Below are 12,634 nucleotides of genomic sequence, written 5' to 3'. Positions count from 1 at the left end.
GTGGGAGGCGGGTGGGGCTTTAGCTCAGCTCCACGCACGGCAGACCCGCCTCTGAATCTGGTCTCTCCAAACACCAGAAATGTTCTGTAACAGCCAGAGGTGCTTTGGTAACGACACACACTGCACTTTCTTGGTCATTTTTTGCTGGCGCCAGGCTGACACCTCCCGTCCGTCACTGCCTTCCCCTTAGGAGGCCAGGTCACAGGTGAAACACAGATAAAGCAGCTCTGCTCAAACCTTCCTTGGTGTCTCATTTTACAGCGACATCCACGTGTCCACACCTAGAGTCCCCAGCGGGGATTCTAGCCCACAGAGTAAGATGCGGAGCAGCTGCAGCGTGGCCTCCTGCCACGTTCAGGACCTCCCGGCAGGTCCCCACCGACCAGGTCTGAGTTCTCCCCTCTGCTGGGGCCGGCCACGGGAAGCACAGAAATAGCACTTTACTTTTGCTTATCATCAATTTTTCACTAAAAGTTCATCAACCGAACGACAGAGAAGAGGGATGGAGAAAGGCGGGAGGGGAGGCCGTGGGACCTGGCACCGGAGGAGACTGGCCTCATCACCTCCGTCTCCACCTGGACCGGAGGCCCGTCTGGCACGAGCAACTGTCAGGGGCGCTACTGCGTTTACCTACATAAATGTCATCTTTAACATTTTAACTTGAGAAAGATGTTGGGTCCCCCGAGCTTTAGCGAACAAGCCCCTCGAACAACTTCTCCTTAGGAAACAGCTGCATGATACGCTCGGTCAGCCCGTCCTCCTTCCATCACCAGGTCCTCACACTGGGTACAGCAGTGGCCAAGCTCGTGCCACTCACCTCGCTCCGAGCAGCTGCAGAGGAGCGAAGGGAATCACCCCAACAACCCAGAGGCGCGTCCGCAGGTGGGGCCGCCCTCCCTCCCCGCACCCCTCCCACTCACATCTTGTCCTCGTTCAGCAAGGCGCCTCCGTACGGGTGGCTGTAGAGGGTTATTCCTGCAAAAGACAAGTTGAAAAGGGAGCCCATGAGCCCAGGGACAGCCTGCCTCCCAGCCCCCCAAGGCTCTGTGCCCAGACTGTCTCCTGCCTGTGTGGCCCCAGGGGCCAGAGGTGTACAGGGAAGGGACAAAACTCTCAGCATCCCCAGGAGCAGAGCGAAAGGGGTAGTACCCGAAGGGAAATGCAAATCAACCTGTGGTCAGATGCTGCTTGTGGGTCAGGATGTAGGGCTGTCTGTATAAATTCTTGCAGAGCGCCCGCATCCCATCAGTATTGTCACGTCCGTCACAGAGGCAGCATCTGAAGCGTGGCTATTTGAGGAAGCTCCCTGGGACTCAAGCCTTGGGCTTGCCCACGCCAGGACCCATTTCCGCCCCAGCCTACTCAGCACAGGCCTCTGATTTTCAAGAAACACATCTGCACCACTGGAAGGAGGTGGGTGGAAAACAAACACCCCTGCCCTGCTTGCTCTACAGGGAAAGCTGCCAACCTGTTTGGGCGCGTTCAGTTATAAAATGTTCAACACTCATGGCTGGATCTTTATTTTGATCCTGTTGCAGAAATGTCTTTACTATAAATCGTTAGAGTCTTGCAGAAAGATTAAAAGCAGTTCCCTAGGAGCTTTCTTGTAGCACAGGGATTAAGGATCCAGTGTTGTCACTGCTGTGGCTCAGGTCACTGCCATGACTCGGGTTCGATTCCCAGCCCAGGAACTTCCATATGCCAAGGCACAGCCAAAGAACTAAAAAAAAAAAAAAAAAAAAATAGTTCTCCAATATTTGCTTTCTGTACCCTCTTTCCTCTGGATGAATCTGTCCCCTTCATTTTTGCACATGCCCTGGGTCCCTGCCGTCCTCTCAGGGCTTTCATCCAGGAGGCCAGAGTACACGGCCTCAGTGATGGGATGACTGCCGAGGTCAGCAGGCCCCACGGTGCCAGGTCCTATTCTGGATGTTTTCACAACGATGCCTCACTCGGTATCTGGTGATGAGAAGCTGTGATGCAGAGCCCAGGACCGCCTGCGTGTGCTGCAATCAGTTTGCAGGGTCCACACCGCAGGCCCCAGGAAAGAGCATGCCAGGAAGAGGCCCACCTTGGACACACTCTGCAACCCAGAAGCAGAAACTCAAGCAGAGGAATGTGGCAAATCCCCCGGAACAGGTGGCCTGCTCCTGACACAGGCAGCACCCAAGCGCCCAGAGTCCCTCATCAAACCTCCTAGGGAGAAGGTGATGCTGAGAGCCTTCTGTCTACACGGAGAGCCACAGCGGCTCGCCAACATGAGACGTCAGAAGCCACCCGTGCAAATCCTGAACCCGCACAGTGAAGAGGCCGCCCTTCCCCTCCTGGGGCTTCCACTCATCATGGCCCAGCTTTCCATTTGGCGCTGGCTTTTGAGTCCTACGGTCTACTCCTCGCAGAGTAAATATTTAAATATAACCTTCTGAAGACGCAGGCACACTCCAGGCTTCCTCCTCCAGAGCCCTGCAGGAAACCCTGAGGCCCCAGAACACTCTGTCCGCTGCTCAAGGCCCCTTTCCACTAACTCACTTTACAGCCATTCCCATCCGCCAGGAAATTAAGATGCTCTCTTTACAAGGAAGGCGTGGAGAAAGAGAGGACTTATTAGATGACAGCGTTTAAGAAGGAAGCTTGTCCTACAAGCAAGAAAACCCCTCTAACTCCCCCCACCGCGTTTGTACGACAACAGCTCCCCATGTCAGACCTGGAGTCAATCAACATTCAGATGTTGGTCTGAGCTTGGTGGTGGGAAGCTGGGCACCAGACGTGGCCGAGTTTCACCAAGGGTCACAGAGGTTTGGCACTGCTTCCTTCTGAGGGCTGAGCATTCATGAGACACACAGCTAACCCAGGGGGCCCAGGCCACAGCAGCAGGTGGGCTGGGCTGGGCAGGCCCCTGCCTGCACTTTCTCATCCCTGGGGGTCGCAGCCCACTCACAGGACCCTACTTAGGGTGAAGGACCAAGAGGTTTCGGGGAACAGGCTGGGGAGGAGGCGGGGAGCTCGATGGGGAAGGATCCACACACGAGACTGCTGAGTGAGCTTTTCATCTTGATCCTGTAATCTGGTTATCACTGCAGACGATGCTCTCAGAACCACAGAGAGGGGTTCCCATCGTGGCTCAGCAGGTGAAGAACCCGACATAGTGTCCATGAGGATGAGGGTCCCATCCCTGGCCTCCTGGATCAGTGGGTTAAGGATCTGGCATTGCTGCGGCTGGTAGAGCCCAAAGATGCAGCTTCAATTTGACCTCTGGCCTGGGAACTTCCACATGCTGCAAGTGCAGCCAGAAAGGAAGAACGGAAGAAGAAAGAAAGGAACGGAAGAAGAAAGAAAGGAAGGAAGCAAGGAAGGGAAGAAAGAGCGAGCCACATATAACATGTAGGTAGGAGCAGTTCTGCAGGAGTAAACCCACTTGAAAATCAAGTTAACATTTCTCTGTCTGTACTGAGATTTTGTTTGTATTTCCTCTACGGGGGAGAGTCTTAGAGTTACTTAAAGAAGAGATGTGTTTGCCTCTTTTCCCCAAAGTGAAAGAGTAGTGAGAGAAAGAGCAAAGAGGACGCAGGTGAAAGGCACCCCTCTTCCCTGGACCCAGGAAGGAGAGGTGGCAGCTGCGAGCCAGCACCCTGCCTAGGCTCCCCCTCAACCTTCCCCCCACCAGCCCCCAGCCCCTTGCTCCTTAAAACTGGGAGACTTTATCTTTTTTTTTTTTTTTTCCCTTTTAGGGCCGCACCCGTGGCATATGGAGGTTCCCAGGCTGGGGGTCCATTCAGAGCCGTACCTGCCAGCCTACACCACAGTCACAGCAATGCCAGATCTAAGGCATGTCTGCGACCTACACCACAGCTCACAGCAACTCCAGACCCTTAACCCACTGAGCAAAGCCAGGGATCGAACCTGCATCCTCATGGATGCTAGTCAGATTTGTTTCTACTGAGCCACGACAGGAACTCCAACAGGGAGACTTTAGAAGTCAGAGCTCCTCCCACAGATCCAAGGAGCGAGGGGGCTTGGGATCTGTCTCATGTCCTGGGAACCCTTTGGGGCCTGAGTCTCCTGTGACGGAGCCTCCCACAGAGAACAGGCAGCTGCGGGGCTGGGGGAGGGGCGGCGGGAAGGAAACTGAGGCGGAGGAAGTTCTGGTGGCTTCTCTGAGGCCAAACACAGTCAGCAGCAGAGTGAGAGGCACACCCTGTCTCCCTGGATCCCAGGGTACCCGTCTTCTGCACCGACAGTCTTGCAGAGACCGCAGCCTCGCAGCGGCAGGCCCTGCGAAGGGCTGTCATCTCCACGGCGTTGTCATGTGTGCTCAGAGCTGCGTTTAGGTGCCAACTGCCACGAGATAGGCGCTCGGGGTTGAGGTGATCGGCGGAGGTCGAGGCTCCTTGGGAAAGGACCATGGTTCTGGCACCACAAACAAGTAAAGGGCGTCACCCAAGTCTCTCTCCAGGTCCCCCCAAAAGTTTTCAGACACGACACTTAAAATGTACGTTTTGAATACGCTTGAACGATTTTCCTTTGATAGTCTTGTCATTTATAGCCCAGGTCTTCTCTCTGCAAACTGGCCCAGAGCAGCGTATAAATGTGTAAAATTAGTTTTCCGAGGCCGTGTTTTCCTTCCAGTTACATCTTCCATGGTTTCCAGATTCTGTATATTCACCATTTGTAAAAATCCACATCTCTGCTTTTGTCCAACGTTCATGACAATAACAGAATACTTGTCTCCAACTCAAGCAGTCACTTTGGGGTTCATTCCTTCTATAAAATAGATCTTTGCAAGTATTAATGCCCAGAGGTCTGTAAACATCAACACGAAAAGGGAAGACCTGCCTTCGCATCAGCACGTCTGTGCAAACGTCTGTGCTCTTTTAACTAATTCACTATGAAGTCATGAGTAAGATATGAAAAGGTTTATTTAATCTGACAGGGTATTAAGAGAAATGTACGCACTTTTCTGACCAGAGCATTTTGATGGCTTTCTCTCTCTCTTCTTCCTCTTAATCTCTTCTGGGGGGGGGGGAAGCTTTCTTTCTATATATTAAGATTAATTTTTATACTTATTGAGTAGTAAAAAGGTTTTAAATAACGAACTGGGTAGAGAGCAAAACTAAAATCAATCAGAATCCAATCCAAAACCAGCCAGACTTCATCACTATTTGCATTTTGATATTAATTATTTTAAAATTTCCAGGGTTTTCCCTACATACATATTGCTATTATTGAATTGTATTTTACATTATGTATCTTCTATTTCATGGATCCTTCATAACCTTCAATTAACTTTTTTAATACAAACATTTACATAATCTGTGCTTCACTAGAAATAATGATTCCCTAGTTATTTCACTCTTTCTGTGGATTCAATATTTTTATGATTCCACTTTTGATTAACCTTTCAAATGACTGGGAACATTTTATTTTTGCTAGGAACATTGACAGGACATTTTCTGAGCCACACGCCACATATTTCGGCGGCCTCCTGATTTAGGGGCAACATCTTCACGAGGTGTGGAATCTGGGGTGTACAGCTTTTTCTTGCCATATTGTTTAGGCAGTATTCCATGACTTGCTGGCTTTTGGGATGGTGGTGAAAAAGTCAGAGTTCAAATGCCATTCCAAGTGGAGTAGCCCCAATCCTGCCAGGTTCTCCCCACCGTGACCCCAAACACTTGGGCATCACCCAACAGCAAGCACAGGAGACTCTGACAGGTGGAAAGAAGACAGCCGCTGCCTGGGGACCTGGGGACACGAGGAAGAACTCTTTAGTGTGTTCCCTGGTTTCCTTACCGCCTCCCACAGATTCCAGACACAGCCTGCGGAAGCCTCCACATGGGAACTGCCAACGGGTACAGACAAGAAAAGCTCCGCGGAAGCCGGAGGAGGCAGAAAAGGGAGGCCGAGCAGAACACTGGTTTCTTGGTAATATCTGCCCCCCTGCAGCCAAACTGCTGGCGAATCTGTCCCACCTCTGCAGTTTTAGGAGATCCCACCTGGAACTGGTCCCCATGCCCACCTGGCAGAGATAGGTGGCACCACAGCTTCCACACCAGGGTCCAGAAGGGAGGACCTCGACCGGGTCACAAAGAGACTGAGCAAGGCAGAGGGAGGTGGGGACAGTCACCACTCCACGTGCCACAGCCTCTCCCCGTCAGGAGGGACCAACAAGAAGCCGAGCCCCTCCATCCACCTGACAACAACCAGACTGGATGTGGCCACGTGCAGGAGGGTTGTCAGCACCCTGGCTTCGCCAGCACCCTGTGCCCTGCGTGGCTTGGTGGGGCTGAGCCTCCATCCCAGCATCAGTGAGAATAAAGGATGCCGTGCGGGGGTGGAGGGGGGAGTACTTGGTCCTGCACTACCTGCCCCCAGTGTTGGGGGGGGCATGGGGGATAAACATACATCCCCCACTTAGGAGTAACGAGACAGTGCAAGTCAGTACCCTATTTTGCCATGTGTGTGTCAGCAAGGCTCAGTAGCAGACCTGAAACCCACCCTCCACATCAAGGCAGATTCGCAGCTTCTACCAGGATGGCATCAGCAGAGGCAGGTGGTTGGTTAAACACACCTATCTATCCAGTTCTCACGCCAGATTTCCCAGGATTGTCTGCTTAAAAACAAAGCAAAATGGGAGTTCCAGCTGTGGATCAGTGAGTTAAGGACCTGATGTTGTCTCTATGGGGATGAGGGTTGGATCCCTGGCTTTGCTCAGTGGGTTAAGGATCAGGCATTGCCATAACATGTGGCGCAGGTCACAGACACAGCTTGGATCCAGCATTGCCATGGCTGTGGTGTAGGCTGGCAGCTGGGGCTCTGTTTAGACCCTTAGCCCAGGAACTTCATAAAAAGGAAAACAAAACAAAATGAAAGGAAACAAAACAAAACGAAAACACTTAATAGGATTCAGAATCTCATCATACAGCCTCCAACATGTCCAGGATTCAACTGAGAATACCTTTCATAACAAGTACAGACTAATCACAACATGAAAGAGAAAAGATAATAAACAGACACCAGCATTGAGAGGAATCGGGATGCCAGAATTATCTGGCAGGAGGCATCATAAAGATGTTTCAGACGGTAACCGTGAATTCTCGTTAAATGTAAAAAGAAATTTTAAATATCAGTAAAGAAGCAGAGGTGATAAAAAATCAAACGGGAATATTCCAGAACTGAAAATAAATTGACAGAAGTTTCTAAAAACTTACTAGATGTACTCAACAGCTGCGTGGACACAGAAATGACAGAATCCGTGAACTTGAGGAAGAACAACAGAATCTACCCAGCACAAAAGCCAAGCAAAAGAAAGCCCGGAAACTCAGGGACCTAAGGGAAAACCTTAAAAGTTCTGATGTTCTTGGAGTTCCTGCCCTGGCACAGGAGGTTAAGAATCTGACTGCTGCGGCGCCCGTCGCCACAGAGCTGTGGGTTCAACCCCCACCCCATGCTTACCCATCCACCCCAAAAGGTCCCTGTTTAGGAATTGGTGCAGAGGAAAGAGTTATGGATGGGCAAACAGATTTTGGATGGGAGTGTTTTCACAGAATTGTTTTAAACCAGGAACAGTTGGAAATAACCTAAAAGTCCATCGATGGAAAATTGGTAAATTCTGTTACAATATTTGCATATCATGGGCTAGGACACGGCTCTTAGAGAATCATAAAGCAGGAGTTCCCCATGGCTTAGCAGGTTAGGGACTTGGCACTGTCACTGCTGTGGCTCAGGTCACCGCTGTAATGCAAGTGTGACAGCGTTAAAGGATCCAGCGTTGCCACGGCTGTGATGTAGGTCAAGGCAGTGGCTCAGACTGAATCCCTGAGCCAGGAACTTCCACGTGCTGCAGGGATGGCCATTAACTAAATAAGTAAATAAAGCTGACCTTCTCATTACTATAGTTCAAGAAGGATGAGAGCAAGAGAGTGAGATTGAAAAAGTGCCTGAAGTTGTAATGACGGAAAAATTCCCAAGGTTGGCAAAAGATGCGGACCTACAAACCCAGGAGCTAAAACCCCAAATGAAATTCAAATGAATCCCAAATAGGCAAACCCAAATAAATCTATGCCAAGATAGGTCATAATTAAATTTCTAAACACTAAAGACAAGAAAAAAAGGTCTTAAAATCAACCAGAGAGAGAGAGATGGGAACAAAAACTAAAAGACAGCGGATTGCTCATTTGGATTACAGGATCCAGAAGGAATTGGCATCTTTTTCCTTTTTTTTTTTTTTTTGTCTTTTTGCTATTTCTTTGGGCTGCTCCCGTGGCATATGGAGGTTCCCAGGCTAGGGGATGAATTGGAGCTGTAGCCACCGGCCTACGCCAGAGCCACAGCAACACGGGATCCAAGCCGAGTCTGCAACCTACACCACAGATCACGGCAACACCGGATCCTTAACCCACTGAGCAAGGCCAGGGATCGAACCTGCAACCTCATGATGGCAACTCTAGGAACTGGCACTTTTCTCAACGGCTGAAATTTTCTTTTCTAACTGACAACAATTAATTATAATGTACTCCGTGAAACTACCTGTCAAGGATGAAGGAGAACTAAAAACATTCTCAGTGGGAAGAAAACCAGAATTTTCCTTTAGCAAACCTACTCTTAAATAGCCAAAGTCTTCTGAACCAAAAGGAAATCATAGCGCAGGAAGGCCTAGAGCTTCTGAAAGGAAGGGAGAGCACCGAGGGTGTTACAGACGGGGGCAAACATAGCAGACCAGCCCTTGCGTCTGAGTTTCTCACGTCATATTTGCCGACACAAGCAGTACTCCAGCGACCATAATGCGGTACTCAGTGCGTGAGTAAATGCCTGAAACGGTTGTATTTTAGAAGGGGAAAGGGTTAATGGCCCTTCATTCAAGGAAGGTTTCTACCTATTACTCAAAGCGGCAAATGCCACTACCAGCAGATGGGGAAAAGTCACATAGCTACCTTGTAATACCAGGACCCACCACCAAGAAAACCAGATGAAGGGGTATATTTAAAATACTCCAGCTAAATCAAGACAGAATCCCAAAACTGATTCTGTAAATCATAGAAACGCATGAAAAAAAGAAACGGCAGAAACAAAACAAATAATCAAGTGTCAGACTTAAGCTCACTGATATGTAAGCTCATTCATTGTAAATGGCCTCAATACACCAACTAAATGGCAGAGATTATAAAAGTGGATTGAAGAATATGATCCAGCTATACACTGTCTGCATAAAATGCACTTCCACTGTAACGGCATAGGCTAGAAGTAAAGGGATGAAAAGAGATAGCATGCCAACATAAATTTTAAAAAGCAGGGAAAATTATATTAATATCACATAAAGGAGACCGCAGCAGCTAAAAGTACCAGCACAATGGGGGACATCACACAATGACAAATGAATCGATCCATCTGAAATACACAACTACCCCAAATGTGTACGTGCCAACCATCAGAGCCTCAAACTGTATGAAGCAAAAGTGTGTACAGCTGAAAGGAAAAGCAGACAAGTCCGCAATGGTATCTGGGAACCTCAATACCTCCCCACTCGGCAAATGACAGAACTACCAGACAGAAAATCAGCAAGTACATCAATGAGCTGAACCACACAACCAGCCGATAAAACTTAATGGATAGATACAGAACACTATACATCAGTATTCTGCTGCTGTTCCCCCCAACAAGGGCAGAATACTCATTTTTTCTCCACCCCGGACAGCTCATCAAGTTAAGCCATACCTGGACCATACAACAAACCTCGGCCAACATAAAACCATTAAAACATGCACAGTGTGTTCTCCAAGTAGGATGCATCAAACTAAAACCAGTGACAGAGAGATACCAGGGACATGTCAACCACACAGAATTTAAGCAACACACTTCGAAATAATCCCCGAGTGAAAGAAAAGGCCGCAAAGGAAATTCTTGCAAGTCAGAAGCTGATCTTCTTTGTATTCCTTCAAAAGTAATCTGTTACAGTTTTGTAAAATCAACTGTTCTTTACTTTTGAACTTTAGAAAACGCACCAGATGTTTTTGGTCAATATTTGTTATCCCATACTTTCCCGTTTAAGCATTTTGCCGGAATCACAGCAAAACCTTCCACTGGCCCAGAGCTGTGTTTTGGTTTTGGTGAAAATTTTCTTCTCTCACCATTCCTTGTTATGCGAATTATTACTCGTCTGCTGTCTTTCTCTGTTTAATTCTAAAAGCTCTTCTCCGCAAATCAGTTTTCTGACATTATCTGTTCCTTCTGTTTTCCGAGAATACTGCACGTGGGGCAGGAAGGTTTGCCATCAATAATGCGACTGCATCCAATGAAAATTTCGGCTACCGTCTGCATGGGAGCCAGGTCCCGTCTGACCCATCTTGCAGCTCAGTCTGGCTTGTCTTCTTCATTTTTTATCTTCTGTTCCGTAGAGTTCACACATCTCCCTGCATCTACACGGATGTGAACGCACAAGACGTCTCCCGTGATGCCGCCTTCTCAGCATGGGCAGCGTTTTCCTTCCTCGAGGTGTGGGGACTGTTCCCTGACCCCAAGCTGGCTTTGACACCTCGCTCATTTGTCTTGTAATAACTTCTAGGCGTGGGCAAGGGCTGGTGCTCACAAGCCCTCCCTGCGAGGGTGGTTTTCACCTCCTCTTGGATGCAACTGCTTCCTCTCTCTCCACGCATCTGAGGTGTAGACTGAAGGTCATGGATGGAGCCAGTTCCCAATACCCAGTGGCTCTTCACGCAGAAGTTCAGGGAAGATCTGAGCTGATCTGTCTCCTGTCTCAGCTCTCCTACGGGCTCTTTCACCGGGAGCTGGGGATTGATTCCTGGGGAGTGTGCATCCTTTTCCATCAAAAGTAATGTAGGAAAGTAATTTTACTAGACAGAGTTTTCTTATGATAGGTCCTAGGAAACGGCCTTCTACTTACTGTTCTATTCCAAGCTTTGAATGGTGAAATTTTGTAGAATAAAAATTCTGGGAAGAGCTACCTAAATGCCGTTTTACAGTGAAATGCTAGTTCCTCCCCCAAGTATCTCTTTTTAGATTATAAAAGTTATACATGTATGGGAGAAAATTCATAACTTCCTGCAAGGCAAAGAGAAAAATTTAAAAACCTCCTGTGCCTCCGCTACCCAGAGAAAAAGCCACTATTAATATTTATGATCAGTCTGCACACAAATATACATAGATACTTCCTGTCTCTGTACAGTATCTCACTATATCAAACTCCTGTCTGGAGACACGTATTTTGCTATATTTAAAAAAAACTATTTTAAACTGTTACACAAGCATAATTTTAATATAAATCTAAAGTCACATGTTCATTTCTTCCTCCTGAAAAATACCAACAACTGGAATTGTTTGGATGTATGGCTTCCCTAAAATTCTCTTGTGTATAAATTATCTTATTTGAGTCTTAAAAAATCTCATGAGATAAGTAGGCCTCCTCTCATCATAATTAAAATTTTATGGCTTCCAGGTTCCTTATATACTTTGGATATTAACTTTATGGGATATATGGTTTGCAAGTATTTTCTCTCATCCCATAGGGATCCCACTTACATGAGAAATCTGAAACAGTTTAACTGCTGGAAGCACAGGATAGAATGATGGTTACCAGGGCTGGGGGGAGGGGGAGGGGGTGACACGGATCAGAGGGTATAAAGTTTGAATTGTGCAGGTGCTAAGCCTTTGGGATCTCGTGAACAGCACAGAGCCTAGAGTTTCAAATACTGTACTGTATGCTTAAAATCATGCTAAAACGGTAGATCTTAGATTGGTTTTCTTATGATAACAATAGATTAGATAGACAGACAGACAGACGGCTAGGGCAGAAGAAAACTTTTGGAGGCAAAGGAAATATTTATGGCACTGATTGTGATGATGGCTTCAGGGTATACACTTACCCTAAACTCATCAAGGGGTGTATATGAAATACCTACAATTGTCTGTATGTCAGTCGTACCTTAATGAAGTTGTTTAATGTGGAAAGTTGAACAGAGGTAAGTCCCCTTCTGGCCCAGTGGGTTATGAACCCGACAAGTATCCAAGAGGATGTGGGTTCGAACCCTGGCCTCGCTCAGTAGGTTAAGGATCTGGCGTTGCTGTGGCTGTGGTGTAGGCTGGCTATAACTCACATTCAACCCCTAGCCTGGAAACCTCCATATGCTTCAGGCGCAGCCCTAAAATGAAAAAAAAGGGGAGGGGAAGGAAAGTTGAGCAGAAACACTCAAGGTGAAGAGGGGGAAGGGGACGTCTGGACGGAGGCAGCGTGGCCCCAGGGACCCTGAAAAATATCATTGCATGACATTGCGACTACGGCGCTGATGTGAGCACAGAGCCTTTACTGTGAAATACATTCTGTGATCCGCTCACCCCTCAGATGCACTAAGGCGCACATCTCCAAGGGCCCCCCAGGCTGCAGAACCCCGTGCTTTCGCCCAAGGGCGTCCTCGTCACCCTCTGCAGCCACCGAGCAGGAGCCCTCGAGTGCACTTACTCAGGAGGAGGGGTCCGCGTGGACGTTCACTGCCAAACACCTCTACCTGGTCTGGGCTGGTGCCAGCCTCCCAGTGGTTTTTAAATGACTCAGTGAGAAGTTCCCACAGTGGCTCAGTGGGTTAAGAACCCAACTAGTATCCATGAGGCTGCAGGTTTGACCCCT

The 12,634-nt window shown here is 48.3% G+C and overlaps 1 protein-coding gene across 10 annotated transcripts in view; it reads right to left on the bottom strand.

Annotated features, from left to right (window-relative positions):
- The window catches only part of LOC100514786 (ATP-binding cassette sub-family A member 13), a 348,431-nt gene that overhangs the window by 91,844 nt on the left and 243,953 nt on the right, over nt 1–12,634 (bottom strand). For 8 of the 10 annotated variants that reach the window (XM_021063898.1, XM_021063900.1, XM_021063901.1 and 5 more), the window contains one exon: nt 921–975. The exons of the other annotated variants lie outside the window; for them this stretch is intronic. In XM_021063898.1, the coding sequence (XP_020919557.1) occupies nt 921–975 (55 nt within the window). The remainder of the gene's footprint in view (nt 1–920; nt 976–12,634) is intronic. 10 annotated transcript variants of the gene reach the window in all.

The sequence above is a fragment of the Sus scrofa genome, chromosome 9 (genome assembly GCF_000003025.6).
Source record: "Sus scrofa isolate TJ Tabasco breed Duroc chromosome 9, Sscrofa11.1, whole genome shotgun sequence".
Taxonomy (NCBI): domain Eukaryota; kingdom Metazoa; phylum Chordata; class Mammalia; order Artiodactyla; family Suidae; genus Sus; species Sus scrofa.
The sequence above is the reverse complement of the archived record's forward strand: the minus strand, read 5'-3'. Positions and strand labels throughout refer to the sequence as shown.